This window comes from Dioscorea cayenensis, chromosome 14 (genome assembly GCF_009730915.1).
Source record: "Dioscorea cayenensis subsp. rotundata cultivar TDr96_F1 chromosome 14, TDr96_F1_v2_PseudoChromosome.rev07_lg8_w22 25.fasta, whole genome shotgun sequence".
NCBI lineage: Eukaryota > Viridiplantae > Streptophyta > Magnoliopsida > Dioscoreales > Dioscoreaceae > Dioscorea > Dioscorea cayenensis.
Genome location: NC_052484.1, coordinates 19,739,237 through 19,756,084, shown reverse-complemented (window position 1 = coordinate 19,756,084; position 16,848 = coordinate 19,739,237). Strand labels below are relative to the sequence as shown.

The 16,848-nt window shown below is 29.5% G+C and overlaps 2 protein-coding genes across 2 annotated transcripts; one reads left to right on the top strand and one right to left on the bottom strand.

The window, feature by feature from the left end:
• The first annotated feature begins 1,741 nt into the window (after nucleotides 1-1,741).
• Nucleotides 1,742-2,570, top strand: LOC120275940 (E3 ubiquitin-protein ligase ATL4-like). The gene has a single exon (XM_039282668.1). The coding sequence runs from the start codon at nucleotides 1,873-1,875 to the stop codon at nucleotides 2,404-2,406; it is 534 nt and encodes a 177-aa protein (XP_039138602.1). The 5' UTR covers nucleotides 1,742-1,872; the 3' UTR covers nucleotides 2,407-2,570.
• Nucleotides 2,571-5,876: 3,306 nt separating this feature from the next.
• LOC120275530 (agamous-like MADS-box protein MADS3) lies at nucleotides 5,877-15,777 on the bottom strand. Its single transcript, XM_039282146.1, has 8 exons — nucleotides 15,403-15,777; nucleotides 7,234-7,312; nucleotides 7,001-7,062; nucleotides 6,810-6,909; nucleotides 6,685-6,726; nucleotides 6,557-6,598; nucleotides 6,317-6,450; nucleotides 5,877-6,215 (listed from the first exon to the last, which is right to left on the bottom strand). Exons 1-8 carry the CDS (start codon nucleotides 15,582-15,584, stop codon nucleotides 6,104-6,106), a joined length of 753 nt encoding a protein of 250 aa, XP_039138080.1. The 5' UTR covers nucleotides 15,585-15,777; the 3' UTR covers nucleotides 5,877-6,103.
• Between the last annotated feature and the right edge of the window lie 1,071 nt (nucleotides 15,778-16,848).

The window sequence follows — 16,848 nt, the reverse complement described above, 5'->3', positions numbered from 1 at the left end:
CTATAATAAACAAGCTAATAAAATCTTAAATTATTTTAGTATATATATATTTAATCTCATTTTAAATGCTCACAACATTCTAAATTGCAAACTCCTGCTGGAATTTTGGAGAGAGATCCGGGTTTAGTACCGCTAACTAATGAACGAAGTGGTTTTAGTGAAATTGCAATTTAAAAAAAAAAAAATCTGATAAATAAGAAATTTTATATTATCAATAAAAATTTTCTTTTTATTTCATTATTAAGAAGTTATTTTGGTATATTTTCAATACAGCTTAATTACAAAATTTTGTAACATTAAATAATATAATTACATTCTAATCACTTAATTAAATCTAAAACTATCAAATTGGAAGGCTCATTGGGAAGAAAACTTTCCGGAAAAGTAGAATAGAAAACTACACCATTGACTTAATTGTGAATGAAATATGAACTTATTTTTGTCTTTTAATTGGGAAGAAGTTTCGTTGTTATGAGTAATAACTTACCATATGCGAACTGTATTAAATAATTAATTAATTAACCTTCTCAAAACTTTTTTCTTTTTTTTTTTCCAAAGAAATTAATGCATGTGTATTCTTTGTGTAAGTTCCTACCAAAGATTTCATAAAATCAGTCAAATAAACCAGCATATTTGTTCAAAACTTGCAGCAAGAATTAATTACTCATCCTCTTGGTACTTTGTCTGCTTATAGTTTAGAATGGATAATTAAGAAAATTAGTAAATAAATCATGATCTAACTCGTTTTAATTGTGGGGTTTAACTAGGTGCTCAACTTATAGTCTTCTCTATAGTCTCTAACTTGTTGGATTTTGTAGAAATTTGAATGACATAAACCAGTCCATAGTGAGCAACGGTCAACAGAATTAGCCAATTAGAACACTATCTTGTTTATTTTTTTATATAAAAATAATTAATTAAATAAATCACCTTTAATCCTAATCAAATATAATTATTTTTTTTATTACGAAAAAAATCCTAGTTATAGATTTTTTTTCTCTGTTAATGCTAGTCTAATTATCTATCACTGTAGGCTGTAGCTCTAGATATTTTGTGGATTTATCCGTTTATCTAAAAAAATTTAGGAAATAGATTATTTTAATATTTTTCAATAGTATATGAATGACATTTTTAATAACATTATTTTCTCACTCTGTTTGTTTTTAAGAGGGGCTAGCCTCATGAATTAAACACTGATTTTTTATCAGGTGCATCTTCATCCAATAACATTGGATGTGATTTATTATTATCATTATATCTAGCGGGACTTCAATTCGGGATATGTGAAAATTTTAGATCAATTTTTTCATACAGGGCTAATGTTACTAGATATAAAATATACTAAAAATACTCTTAATTCAATGTAGAATATTTATATTATTGTATATACAAGACTTTTTCATGTTTAGTGTGCTGTTAATTTTTCATCTGTTGCTCCATTCTTCTTTTTTGTCTATTTTTGTTATTGTTTATATTTTTTTAATGAATATAGTTTATTTATTTATTTTAAATATTATTATTATTATATATAAAAAAATCAATTCAATATTTCAATCCATGCTTATTGAGACAAAACAAAGACAATGTCTAATAATGTCTCACTGATAATATATAATACTCTCTTTTTTTTTAGCCCCCAGCTCTTTCTTTCAAAAAAAAAATATATATATATATAATACTCTCTCCTCCATCTCATCAGCATTTTTCAAAGATGGACAAATTAAAAAATGCTTGTTTTGAGGCAAATAAAAGCCACCCTTGTATCTCTATAAATACCAATCCATCAACAACCTCCTTCTTCCCAAAGAGAAAAGAAAGAAAAATCTTCTATTATTATTATTTTTTTTTTTAAAAAAAATAAAGCTCTACAAAATGAGTTCATACTGCTACCACATAGTTCTGCCAAAACCTCTCTTTCTTTTTGTGAGAACAGTTGACACCATCTGGGTCTCCATCTGTAAATTTCTCTTCATTCTTGGCCTCACTTCATCTTCTCCAAATCATTCTCTTCTTGCACCTTCTTGGGATCATGTTTATCTCATCCCTTCTACAGACCTCACACCTTCTTCTTCTTCTTCTTCTTCTTCTTGTTTATCCTCCATTTCCATCCTCTCTCATCTCCCTATTGTTTCATTTTCAAGTCACAAAGAACATCAAGAAGAAGGAGAAGAAGAGGACAATTTGTGTGCTGTTTGTCTTGTTGGATTAGAGGCAAGTGACCAAGTTAGAGAGCTGGGGAACTGCAACCATGTCTTCCACAAGGACTGCATAGATAAGTGGGTGGAAAATGGCCATCAGACTTGTCCTTTGTGTAGATCTGAGCTCCTCTCACATGGCAACAACATTACTGATGGTTTTGGTTTTGCTAAGAGTCCTTTACTTGCCAGGCTTCTCAGAAGACTCTAATCAGATTCTCAATCTTTCTGTTTTGTGTTTTAAAATCTGTAAAAGTTGTAATTTAGTGCTTCATTTGTGTTTATACTTGTGGCTCTGTTTTGCTTCATCTTTTGGTACAATTATTTGATGGAGCTTGTGAATAGACATGTACTGTAATTTACTAATTTTATATGGGAGTTAAACTTTATTTATTTTTGAATTTTGAATGAAAAAAAATTAGAGTCTTTTAAATCATTTCATCTATTGATATCAATTTTTTTTTTATATATAATGTTTGTGTCGGATTAAAATCACGAAAAGTGATAGCACAAATATGTTAAGAATAGTAATTTTATATTTTTGTATAGGGATTTTTTTTTAATATGATTTTTTAAATTATTTAAATAATTTATGTAAAATTTATTCATCAACATGGTTACAAAATATTACATCATATCATGTCATTACCCATGTGATGAGTTAGCCTTTTAAAAATATTAAAATATTGGTTTTTTCCATTCACATTCTTCTATTTTGGAAAATAAAAAAAATGAGATATTTTTTTATTTTTAAACAATTTTTAAGGTTTTTTAAAAGTTAATTTTTTTAATTATATTTATTTTGGAATCATTATTATTATTATTATTATTATTATTATTAACAATAAACACATCGAAATAAACAAATACATTTTAAAAAAACATGCAAAATAATTCTTATTTTAATAATAATAACAACACATTTTTTTAAAATAAATATGATTGAAAAAATCAACTTTTAAAAAATTTTAAAAATGTTTAAAAATAAAAAAAAAATCTCATTTTTGTGAGTTTCCAAAATAAAAGGATGTGAATGAATAAAAAAATAATATCTTAATATTTTTAAAATGCCAAATTTATGACATGGCATGATATGATGTTTTGAAACCCATATTGATGAATAAATTTCACATGGGGTTATTTAAAAAATTATTAAAAAAAAAAAGAATGTCATATTGAAAAAAAAACCTTTTTTATTGGATTTTTTTTAATTTGTTGGGTCTAATTTAGAGATACATGATATTATATATATACACGATACTTTCTTATTATAAATTATTTTTAATATTTATTATTTATCATGCAAACAGAATATTATCAAAAACAAATCTAGATGTTGGGATTTTAATTTGAATGGTAGTGCGGATGAGACTTGGAATAATTTTGTTTGGTCATCATACTTTTTGGAATATTTTTATGTTATTTGTGTTGACTAATGACTTTACTGAAAGTCTTGTGTGTCTTTTGGTGTTCTTTTGCTCAGCAAAAACCCACGAAATTGACAGGAAATGAATGATGCTGTAAAGTGAAAACTCTCTTGAAATTGGAACACAACCAAATTCAATTGTAGGCAATGCAAAAGGAAAAGCTAGTCTTTGTACTTTTTATAGTGCATAAAAGTATGTTTGATTTTCAAGTAATGCTTACTTAGTGCACCATTAATTTACACATTAATTCTTGTGTTCATGATTCCAAAGGTTCTTGTGCACTTCAAATCAAAATTAATTCCATGATATGCTCAAATTGTTAATTGTTTATTAGTATTTTGATTAGTCATCAATTAGTTAAATCAATATTAGTTACATGTGAACCCCTTGAAAAATATATGTACCTGTTCAGAACTGTGATTCTGAAATACAAACTAATTAAACTGTTAAAAAAGACTTAAAGAAGGGTGTAAAAAAATATGAGGATTTCCAATTGCTATGAAACTACCAAGAAATTGAAAGATTCATTGCATTAATTTGAAGGACATGTCTAGTATTTGGAAAAGATATATATATCCATGAACTACTTCAATCTCAAGGTTAGTCAAACTAATAATGTATTTGGTTTAGTGTTTTGATAATCACCACCATCATCACTAATAGTGATTGAAGTACAAATTTGTTATTTTATTTTTTATTTTTTTAAATGAGAACAATCATATGTATGTCTCACCAAGTGGAAAATTATTTGGTTTGATCAGGTATAACTATTAATAGAGCAAAGTCCTAAGTTAGGAAAGAGAATGCTCATTAAAATTAAAATATTTTTATATAAGCTAATTATTTTAAATAGATAAAAACATCTTTGATGTCAACTATTCAGTCAAATATACCAACAATCAAGTGGTCTATTAGCCAATGTTGTCAGACCCGGACCGGCCCGGCCGGTTCAACCGGAAAAACCGGGAACCGGCCATGTGGCCGGCCCGGGTATACTCCCATCGACCCGGGTATTAAAAACCCGGAGTTAACCCCAGTGACCAGGGCGGTTCAGCATGGGAACCCGACCATGTGGCTCGGCGTATACTCCCATCGACCGGGTATTAAAAAAACCCCGGAGTTAACTCGGTGACCCAGGGCGGTTCAATCAGGGAACCGGTTGACCCGGCCGAGTCAATCGGGTCACAATGTTTAATTTTTACAATATTTAATAATTTATTATTATTTTCTCATTAAAAACCACTAAAAATCGGTTATATTTATTAATATTAATTTATAATTTATAATCAATAAATAGAATTACAATATATATATATCATAAACATACCAACAAAAAAATTAATATTTAAAAAAATAAAATATATTAATGTATTATGTAAATACTTTCTAAAAAAATTTAATTTATTAATAAAAATAAAAACAATAAATGAGTGTAATTTTTATTATAAAAATATAAAATTAAAATATTCTAATTAAATAAAAATATAAGAAAATTTAAAATAAAATAAAAACTCAATTAAAATATAAGAATTAGTGAATTAAATTTCTTATTTATTTTAACAAAATCAACCAATAAACAAATAAATAAATAAATAAATAACACTGAGAGAAGTTCGATAATTATATATTAATATATTAAATTTATAAATATTTAAAAAATGTAAAAATAAATGACAAAATTAGAAAATTCTACTGTATATAAAGTCATTTATCAATTTAAATATCAAATTTGAGTAAGTTTTTATAATATAATTATGGGTTTAATATTATATTTGCTCATTATTAATTATTATAATATTTTTTTTATATTTAATTATTGACCCCGGTTCAACCCCGGTTCGACCCGGTTGAACCCATTGACCCCTGACCCCTGGGCTTAGCCGGGTCATTGCCCGGGCCGGGTCTGACAACCTTGCTATTAGCAACTGAATCTCCATTAGAACCCTTTATAAGTGATAAAAATTCAAATGGTGATAGCACATTTATGGGAGTGTGAATAGTAATTATTACGAATGGTTCCAGCACCCATGTGTATGCAGATTTCATCTCCACTTGATCCGTCAATGTTTGTGCACGTCCCTGCATTTCTTAGTGGCTAACCACTCATCTTGGTGAAAAAAGTATATATATATTACTAAATAACAGTAATCACATAACCATATTGAATATACACACACACACACATATATATATATATATCATATATCACAAAATAAATGGCAGAAAGAAGTGCAAAATATTATTACAGCTGATAAATTCCCAATAAACAAGCACAAACTTCTTATTAATTAACAAGTCTAGGAACATTCAACATTCAAGAAACAGAAAGAGAGCAATAGTAGTAGTAGCAAGTAGCTCAACATCATCCTTGAGTAACATAGTCCCAAACAAATCAACAGCAACTATGCATGCAGTGCATTAAGTCACCAGCACACAAACCACATTAAATATTAGTCTTTTTTGGGTTGATGATCACCATTTTCAGAGAACCCAGCCATGCATGAAGTTGGTGTTGTTATTATTATTATTATTATTATTCTCTCCATTTGCATTCCTTGCCATGTTGACTTCTGTTGGAACATAGTGATGATACCTGCTCAAAAATCAAATTAACATAATCAATCAATCCATCAACCAACTAATTCTTCCTCAAATCTCTAAGAAATTATCAATCATTTATATATATATATATACCCTATTTGCAGAATGGGTTCAGTTTCCATGGCAGTGGCTTGAGAATGATGAACAGGAAAGCCATGGTTAGGAACAACTCCTTCAGTCTCCCATGAACCTTGAATGGCTCTGAAAGCTGAATTTTCAGCCTCAAGCTGGGAACTCAATATACAAACAGAAAAATACTCTTTTTTTTATACCCATAACAACATTTAAAAAACCAAAAGGAAAAAGAAAACATTATGTAATGAAGATGAAAACCTTGCTTTTAAGTTGCTTGTTTATGTCTCCAAGATGACGTTCCTGTTAATAAAAACATTTACATGTCTATCACACTGATCATTATGATCCAGCATTTTATTCATATATATATATATATATATTCTTACTTTCTTTCGAAGTTCTTCCATTTGATCCAGCATTATCTGTGTCTGCATAACAATATAGTTTAACAACACAGAAGGAAACCTTTTTTAAAAAAAAAAGTATCATTAAAATAGATAAAGAATAATACCTTTCTTTGTCTGGCTTGTGCAAGAGCAGATTCAAGTTGTCTCTCCAATTGTTGCAACTCTTTCACATTCAAGGGTCCAAGGTCTTCTCCAAGCAAATGCCTTTCGATTTTGATTATTTATTAGATGGTAATAATATATACCCCAAATTAAGATTAATTTCTGAAGACAATGTTCATCAGGACAAACAAACCTCTGTGACCTCTGGAGAGAGTCAAATTTTGCCTTCAGTTTAGACACTTCCTGGTACCAATTCTGCATTATAAACATTGAACAATCATAATTCAGTAAATAAATTTCTAATACTAATTAATAGTTTTTTTTAAGGCTCATGATAACTCAACTTCAATTACTATTTATGAGAAGATTTGGAATGAGTTATGAAAATGATCAAATTTCAAGAAAATAATGATAGCAAACACAAACCTGTGTTTCATGATCACCGATATTAAGATCTTGAGGATTGTAGCAACAACGTTGATATCGTTCAAGTGTTTTGCTTAAACTGTTAAGAAGAAATATATATGAACTTTCATAGTTTCATGTTATCATCCTAATAAAGTAGATATTGAACGAAAATAGTTATCTAGTTATTTGGCAAAATGAATGAAAAAACTTAAGGTTAATTAACAAGCTTATAAATGTAAGTCATGTCAAATTAACTGAATTCGGATTTTATCATATATAGTTGACTGAATTTCGTTTTGATAAATTTTTTAAATGGCTTTTATATAAAATTACATTTAAGGTGTTCTTTATTTCCAGATATCAATTATATCATATGCATTTACAATTCCTCCTGAGAGTCCTAATCTACTATATAATCAATGTCCCATCCTTATGTAACATCAATCATGGAAGTAGATGTAACACATGATTATTAGACCATCTAAGGATTAATGGTTCGCTATTTGTTTTGAATGTATGTCCTCCAGCGGGGGACGTCCCACAATGTGGTTAGATATAAATTCAATGGCTACCGTCATCCTATGCATGCACTAAATAATGTTAAATAATAATCATGCACATAATTCTATACAGTAAATAATAAAATTTCTGCATAATTGTCTATACAAGTAATAGTCGTTAGATCATCATCTAACAGCTATCATTAAATATTTTTAGAAAACAGTAATTTTGAAAACCTATGCAGTTGATGTTACTTTTGTTTATATGATATATTATAAAAAAATAAATAAAGCTTTATCAATCATAATTTGCTTGTAATTTTCAATTTAACAAAGTGATCCATTCGTGTAAATTGACTAATTTATGTTAAACCATACCTCCTCTTTATTTAAATGCACTTGAATGCATTTTTGACTACAAAAGAAAATTTAAACTTATATAAAATTTGCATATTTTATTAGTTATTCTTTTATCACTCACATAAATAAAATAATTTGAAAGAAGAATGAATGCATAAACAAGTTTTACTATATAGTCAACAGTCTCATTATTTATTGATATTAGATCTTTTAGTAGGGTGTTTATTTCAGAAAGAACTTAAGATCAAAACCCAAAGCTCACACAATATGAGAGCACAAGTGTATTAAGGTATAAACTCTATATTTGTGTCGGTCCTGACCTCCCTTAAGTAGGGGATATTTGTCACTTATTTCTCAAGGAAAAAAAAAATCTATTACATCAAATTGATACATTTTACTAGTATATTTTTAAAAGAAGACGAGCATGTGAGAGTGGTGTGAGTTCTTTATAGATGCTTAAAAGGAGAATTTTAAGGTATTAACATGAAGGAGTTCAACATTATATAGGACTATGCGTTTTCGTATTTTCATTATTTCCACTACCAGTTCGGTAATTGATGATTATGTTTAAAATTCAATTATATGGAGGTCACTGCAAAAGAATCACGTACATTGTTTCTAAAGTAATTGATTAACTAAAAATGTCATTATGAAATACATAAACAAAGAATTAAAAAAAAATTTAAAAAAAGTTTTAGAATCAAAACTGAAACTGAATAAGAAGAGGTGCAAGACCAACAACGAAGACAATAATAAAGTCATTATGAAGTACATTCATAGTTTCCTGTTGTCATCCTAATAAAGTAGATATTGACGGAAAGTAGTTCTCTAGTTAAATTAGCAAAATGCATGACAAAGCTTAAAGATTAACAAGCTTTTAAATGTGAGGCATGTCAAGTTAACTGAATTCAGATTTCATCAATAATTGACTGAATTTGGTTTTGATAAATTAACTGCTAGTTTAAATGGCTTTTGTATAAAGTACATTTAAGGTGTTGTTTATTTCTCATAAATCAATTATATCATATGCATTTCGAATTCCTCCTAAGAGTCCTAACCCATTATAAAATCATTGTCTCATTTCATGACTGATTACTTTGTCCTGTAGCCACTTCATTTAGCACAGCTAGCTCAATGATCTTTTATATTGGTTATTTTATGTAAAAACAAATGTATATAATATCATCCTTATAAACTAAATAATTAACATCAATCACGGAGGTAGATGGAACAGTAGATTATTCAAGCATCCAAGGATTAATTGTTCTCTATTTGTATTATGACATTATAAACAAACAAAGGCTTATCAATCATAATAAGTTATTTATAATCCTCCTTTTTTTATAACTAAATAATTAATATCAATCATGGAAGTAGATGGAACAGGAGATTATTCAAGCATATATATATCCAAGGATTAATAGTTCTCTATTTGTTTTATGACATATTATAAACAAAGGCTTATCAATCATAAGTCACTAATAATTCTTCTTCTTTTTTTTCTTTTTACGAAAGTAACAATCGTTGTACACATGAGGGCATGCGCTTGAGTTGAAAATTCATCATCTAGTCAGCGCACCCTCACTTAGCAACACAAGATTTGAACAGTAAACCCGCACTCATAATCGGGGACCCATTACCACTCTGCTAACAAGCTCAAACTTAAAATTGTTTACACTTGCTTTTCACAATAGGCCCAACACTACTAGACTTGAGCTCTTTGGTAGTTACTCATAATTCTCTCTTAAACATAGTGATCCATTAATGTAAAATAACTAATTTATATATAACCATGCATCCTTGTTATTTAAATGTAATTGAATGTATGTTCTACTATGGAGAATAAGTCATCTGGGGATATTCACAGATCATCCCCAGATTTAAAACAAATAGATGAAAGAGCCAAAAACAGATGGGAGTGGAGAGAGAGATAGCAACAATAACAATAGCCAGACAATTGTACCAGCAATAAACGAGTGGTTAATTGGTTTGGTTTGATTTTATAGTTTTAACCGTAGGTCTAATAGAAAATTAGAAATAGAATTGAACGGATTCATTGAGCTACTGTAACAATCATGATCATACGGTTTTGATCAAAACACTATAGATGATGAACAATCAAACAGTTGTCGACAAACTTTCATAGAGATTTAATCGATGAACGTTCATAGATGATGCAACCTCATATATATATATATATATATATATATATATAATTTGCCTACTTTATTAGTTTGTCTTCTATCACTCAGATAAATAAAATTGCTTGAATGAAAAATGAAAACATAAACATATTCTACTACATAAGCTTGGTGTATTTTACTAGTATATTAAAAGGAGACGCGTGTGAGAGTGATCAAGTGAGTTCTTTTACAGATGCTTAAAGGAAAATTTTAAGGTATTTACATGAAGGAGTTCATGAGACTATGTTTTTTGTATTTTCATTATCTCCACTACTAGTTATGTTTAAAATTCAATTATATTGAGGTCACTACAAAAGAATCCAAAAACATTGTTTCTTAATTAACTGACTAACTAAAAATGTTATTATGAAGCACATGAACTAAGGATTAAGAAAAAAACCCAAAATAAAAAATTTTAGAATCAAAACTGAACGAAGATACTAATAAAGTCATGTGAGTGTATACCAAATCTCCATAAAGAAGGGAGGATGTCATTCGGACTATCTAAAATCCATTGCTTAAATGGTCAACAAGTTTAATTTTATATCTTGTAAAAAATTGTTGGTAATAATAATGATGATGATGATGATGATGATGATGATGATGATGAGATGATAATAAGGTAATAAAAACAATTTTGCATATCATGATGTTAAAGGAAAACCTGCATGCATAACAGCCATTTCATAGAGGCACCATTCCAGTTTTAAGATGTATTGAAATTAATAGTTAAGCTTTACTGAAGTATCAACATAAACTCTAAAACAATATAAATAGTGGTGCGTATATATATATATATATATATATATGATGACCAGTAAAGCTGATTAAATTTAATGTAATTCATCATAAACTGTGAGCTACCCTATTTGCTTTAGGGTAGACCACATGAAAAGCTACAACTGTAAAACTAACGATAAGTCTTTTATTTCCTTAAGTATTGTCTTTAGTTTGAAATTTTGGCTATCATTACCTTAAAAGAACTATAGTTAAAGGGGTTTATAAAGGTCATGTATTATTCTGCCTAAAGATAATACCAGGTAGCTTTTCATTGTATATCTTTTTCATAGCTGAAAGCCAAACACAAGAGAGAAAGAATAACCTCAACTTCTTGATACTTGTTAATCTAGAGTTAGTTTTAGTATCTATACACAAACATTTGAAAAGAAAAAATTTAAAGATATAGAACAATGACAGACAAATAAGTACACTAAAACCTTCTACCAACCCAGAAAACCAGGAGACATGACTTCTGGCACATCAAATTGATGTATATAAGCAGCCATTTATAGTTCATGCTGACCTATAATTTATAGGATCAGTATAAACGTACCCATCCATGAAGATAGGATCATACTTGTTGATGAACAACAAACATTAGCTTTCTTCTTCTTTTCCTTCAAAAGTTTCTTAAGAACTTATCTTGTATATTTATAACTCTAAACTCTCATAATATTCTTCAAAAACATATATGTTTTCATATTCAAATCTATGTTTTTATGGTGTTTTGCATCCTTGCATATTTTAATGCACACTTCAATGAGAGAAGTACCTTGCTAATCAGCGAAAATTAGAAAAGGCCAAAAGTCCCTGAGAATAAAGGTAAGCTGTATTTAGTCCTGCAATGGAAGGACATCTTTGAAAGCAATGCAGTACCCAGGTTTTCTGGGATATGACATGGGAATGATTCAGATTTTAGCATGCATTCTCAATGCCTACAAGTGAAAAGAAGTACAGCAATCTGCTGCAGCACTTACTGCAGTATTCCATGTGATTTTTTGTCATAATATTTATTGCTACGTTCTATTTTACTTTTCTCCATGTAATGCAGAAAAAATCTGAAAATCTAGACTTCATGTCAAAATCTAAGAGTATCATTTCATGCATGCTGTTTTTGTTTTAAAAAAAGTTCGAATATATATATGCCTATATAGTTAAATCATGGCAGGGATAGGAGCTGTGAACTTGGTCAAAATCTAAGAGTATCATTTCATGCATGCTATTTTGAAAAAGTTTGAATATATATATATGCCTATATAGTTAAATCATGGCAAAGTTCTTCTATAAATAAGTAAGGTTTCTTTGACTAGTGAGCTACTTGCAAATTCATGAACTCACAAAGACCTTTTTTTGTTAAAGATGTGCAAGTTCTATGCAATAGCTACCTAATGAGAACTAGTCTAAGACTTCATTTCGGTAAACAATCAATGTCTCTTCATGAGCTTGATTTAGCTTCTTCACAACATAGCTATTAAAATCTCATAAACCTTCTCCTTGGTAACAATGCTTTATATCTTTATTATTATGCTTTTGGACCCTTATTTTATCTCATAGTTTATATTCCAGATTGGAAGACCATTGATAACATATATATATATATGTCAATAAAATAGTCAGTCCAAATTCAATACATCCAAAGTTTCTTCTGTGAAATGCAGAAGCATGGTTCCGTTAAATGGATATCAGCAATATTCACCTTCATATAATTGGAAAATGATAGCCTTCAAATCTCAAGAAAAGTAACAAGAATGTCAAACATAAAATCCAATTTTAAGCATCATATAGAATTATAGGATTTGCAATAAAAAGAAAATAATTCTACATCACTAGTATTCTACACAACAATAAGATTTTATTATGGATATAGATAAAACAAAAACATATTAAGGACTGAATAATGAAAATGGACAAGACTTGTTGATCATGAATGTGCTGTAGTGACTCGTGAGTGGACTTAGTTCTTGAAATCACTCACTTAATCCAGATATAAAGATAAAGTAACTAAACACCATTTAATCCAGTCAGCGTTGTTGTCTCATTTCATTTCATTTTATCATACATTATTTCAACTGACGTCATACTAAGAGGCATAAAGTATTTATAGATTAAAACTAAATTAAAATTATAATGAAAGGACATGATTATTAGGAAAGAGATGCCATGGCAATTAGTCTTCCATTATCATTCAATTAATAGTTTTGTTCATAAAAATAAGCTCAGTTCCATATATATATATATATATATATATGTGTGTGTGTGTGTGTGTGTTCTAAATTTTAATGATAGCAAAAATTTTTAATGCAATAGTTAGAGAAATATATGTGCAAGTTGAACTAAATTCATTCTAAATCTTGCATGCATAACTATATGTTAATCATGGGACATGGATGTGAACACCTAAAAAATACTTGTTTTTCTTATTGTATGACCTTCAGTGATAATTAACTTTGTTTAGCAAAGTCTAACTTATTTCTTGAACATATCAAGTAGCAACTTCAAGGAAAGCTGTGTTAATTAGCTAAATTAGTTCCTGTATGATTTATTAGTCATGCATTGAAAAGTCTTGTTGAAGGCGATCGGCAAACTAAGAGTGCAGAAAGGACATGAAACTAATAATTAACAACAAGTCTTGAGATTGTAAGTATATCATAAGAAACATTAGTGCAACAAATAACATACAAGGAGCTCATTATACATATAACATATATGTGTATAAATATACATATATATGAAGAAAAGAATATCATATACAAGTCCCTACACTTTCATAACAAGCTTGAAGGTGAAAAAATCAACAACGAGGATAATTCCATTTAAACTAATTAAGCAATTTTATGGAGATGATCTAATACCTGTTATACCTATTCTTGCAAAAAATTAGTGGCACTTGGATTAGCTGCTTCTGAATTAAGAAAAATTAACTGTTTCAAAGAACATATGTTTTTTTATAGTGTTTTATCAAAGATAATGCATGTCAGATAGATAACTTCTTGTGAACTGTGAATTAGCCGAGTGATTATGCATTTTAGTTTGGATTTTATCCTGGCTAACCATTCAGAATTAAGATTCATACCTAAATTTATGGTTCTGACTATTTGCTGTGTGGTAGCTTAATCAGAAGAAGTATATATAAAATGTGCCTGATATAAAAAGTAATGTTTCTCCAAACAAATTTAACTAATATTATAGCTGTTAATGATTTCCTTCATACCATTTAGCCATTATTCTATAATTCCTGAAACAAGTCGTGAGTTCATTTGCTAATACAAAGAGACAGTGTGTCAATGTAAAATTTTTTATGCCCTAAATCATTTGATAGTGTGTTTGCTGAATTTCACTATATATATATATATGTATATGTATAATACTATCAATACCAAATTAGATTTACTAATTCATGGAATTTGATTAAAGATCAGAAGCAAACTTGCTAGTGATCAAAGATTATATATCTAAAAGTGGGCTGAACACTAGACTAAAGGAAACCATAATGAACTTGAGAAATTTTCTTGGCATAAAGAAAAATAATATTGAAGGATGACAATCAAGGACTCATTCTCTGATCAAAAGGGAAGATGAAGGACTCCACATCTCCAGATTTTCTGGGAAGTGACTCAGATTTAACAGTCTCTACTGAAAAAGAACAGAAGGTAGAGGATCAGCAGGCCTGTTCCAAAGCATCATAAATGATTTAACATCTCTAGGACAACCATTCAGTTAATCATGTCTATCTAAAGTCATGGCATGTCTACATGTATGATAACATTCAAAAAAATTAAAGGTTCATAGTGAGGAAGGAAGAAAGAAAGGGTGCAAGCCCTAGTTAGGGTTTCCCATTCAGTAGGATCTTGTATTCAGATGAAGATCCAAGAATGAGAAGGAAAAACAAGGAAAACTTCTAAAACAAACTAAAACAGTCAAGAATCATATATTTAACTACAAATATATGCATGTATTGTGATGAAAGTAAATTAACATGCATGACCTCTAAAAAAAACCCCCCCTTATTTGTTACTTACTACAACAACAAAAACAAGGAAAGAAGAAAGGTCTTCCCATGAGCTGTTTCTGAAACCTTATACGAAAATAGAAAAAGAAATCAAAAAGAGAAGAAAGAAGAGGCAGATCTAAGGCCATGACCATGACTCTGCACTCCATTTACCATCCTTACAACTCACTTCATTCCTTGAATACATGGAAAAGGAAAAAAGAAAACTTCAGGTTTGTAGAATGAAGACATATAGATCTAAATATCAGTTATAACTAGAAAAGATGAGTGTGTAAAAAAATTAAAACATGAACCAAAATAAAATAAACAGAAACAAATTAAGAAGATGAGGGATATGGTTAAAAGATGTATATACCCAGAACTACCAAACTCATAAAGCTTGCCACGGCTGGAGAAGATGATAAGTGCAACCTCAGCATCACAAAGAACAGAGAGTTCATAAGCTTTCTTAAGAAGGCCATTTCTCCTTTTAGAAAAGGTCACCTGCCTATTGATCTTGTTCTCAATCCTCTTGAGTTCAACTCTTCCCCTACCCATCTTCTCTAAGATATGTGATCACACAAACACACAAACACACAAACACAAGAGTCTTTCTCTCTATTTCTCTCAACCAACTCTCTTTACCAAGAGGGGGAATAATAATGAGGGAGAGAGCAAGAGTTGAGAGAGGGAATATTAGCAGAGACAGACAAGGCCACAAAGGACTGTGGATCTTTTCCTCTTCCCACTATTTTCATTTATTTTTCACTTTATCACCTTTTTCCTCTTTTCTTCTCTTTCTTAGATATGTAACATGTTACACACACACACACATGTGTGTGTTTAGTTTTCACTACTCTCACTTACTATGACATGATAATTCTATTCTACTAAAAATAGAACCATGATCTAAAATGGACAATCCAATTGTATGTCTCCTTCTTCTCCAAAGTTGACTTAAAACACTCACACATAAAAAATAGATTCACACACATCCTCCTTCTCTTCTCCTTCTCTTCCTCCTCTCTAAATCTCAAACCCTAACAATGGTTATTATCCTGCTTGCTAGCTAGCTAGTTACTTCTGCTTTCACAGTGTGGTTCTCAGGGAGAGAATAAATTAATAACATGACAGGCTACGTGTCGAGCTACGTACACATCATGTGATTTTACGTGATTGTAATATTAATCTCCATGCTTAATATTAACCTGTTCTTTCTCCTGCAACCAATGGCATTCAGCCACGTCACCTATTTGATCAGTAAACTATTTTGAGGTGTCTTACTGAAAAACCAAAACATGGAAAGAAGGATCAAATGGGGGAAGGATCAGGATACAAAAACTAGCTAGAGAGCAATAATTCCTTAAGTTGAGCAAAAATCTTAAAGAAGATATCAGAGCTAGGGTTTGCACAAGAAAAGAAACTTATGGCTTTAGTGGATACAGTGGATACAGTGGACAACACCATTAAATATACATATTTATATATATGAATATTTTGATTTTTTATAAATCAGGTAAGAGGGACACATTACCTTTTTCTCAGTTGATAGTGCACTATGCATGTCTCAAATGTCTCTGAGCATGTCCCTTTCTTACTTTTTCTCTTCATTATTAGTTCACAACTTATAACTGACTTAATATCACTTTCTTAGGACCACCATGCCACCACCATTTCATGTCCATCAACATTAAACCTAACAATCAAAACGTCTTCCACATATACTTAATTTGTTGCATATATCTTTGGAAACTATGGTTGCTTCATATCTTGGAGTACGAGGAATCTCTTTGTTTGCTCATCATGCACCCTCAGAATCAGA

Coding starts and splice junctions, on each gene's coding strand:
- LOC120275940 (XM_039282668.1), top strand. CDS start 1,873: ATGAGTTCATACTGCTACCACATAGTTCTGCCAAAACCTCTCTTTCTT.
- LOC120275530 (XM_039282146.1), bottom strand. CDS start 15,584: ATGGGTAGGGGAAGAGTTGAACTCAAGAGGATTGAGAACAAGATCAAT. Junction 6,599..6,684: donor TGGAAGAACTTCGAAAGAAA/GTAAGAATATAT, acceptor TTTTATTAACAG/GAACGTCATCTTGGAGACAT. Junction 6,451..6,556: donor ACAAGCAACTTAAAAGCAAG/GTTTTCATCTTC, acceptor TTGAGTTCCCAG/CTTGAGGCTGAAAATTCAGC.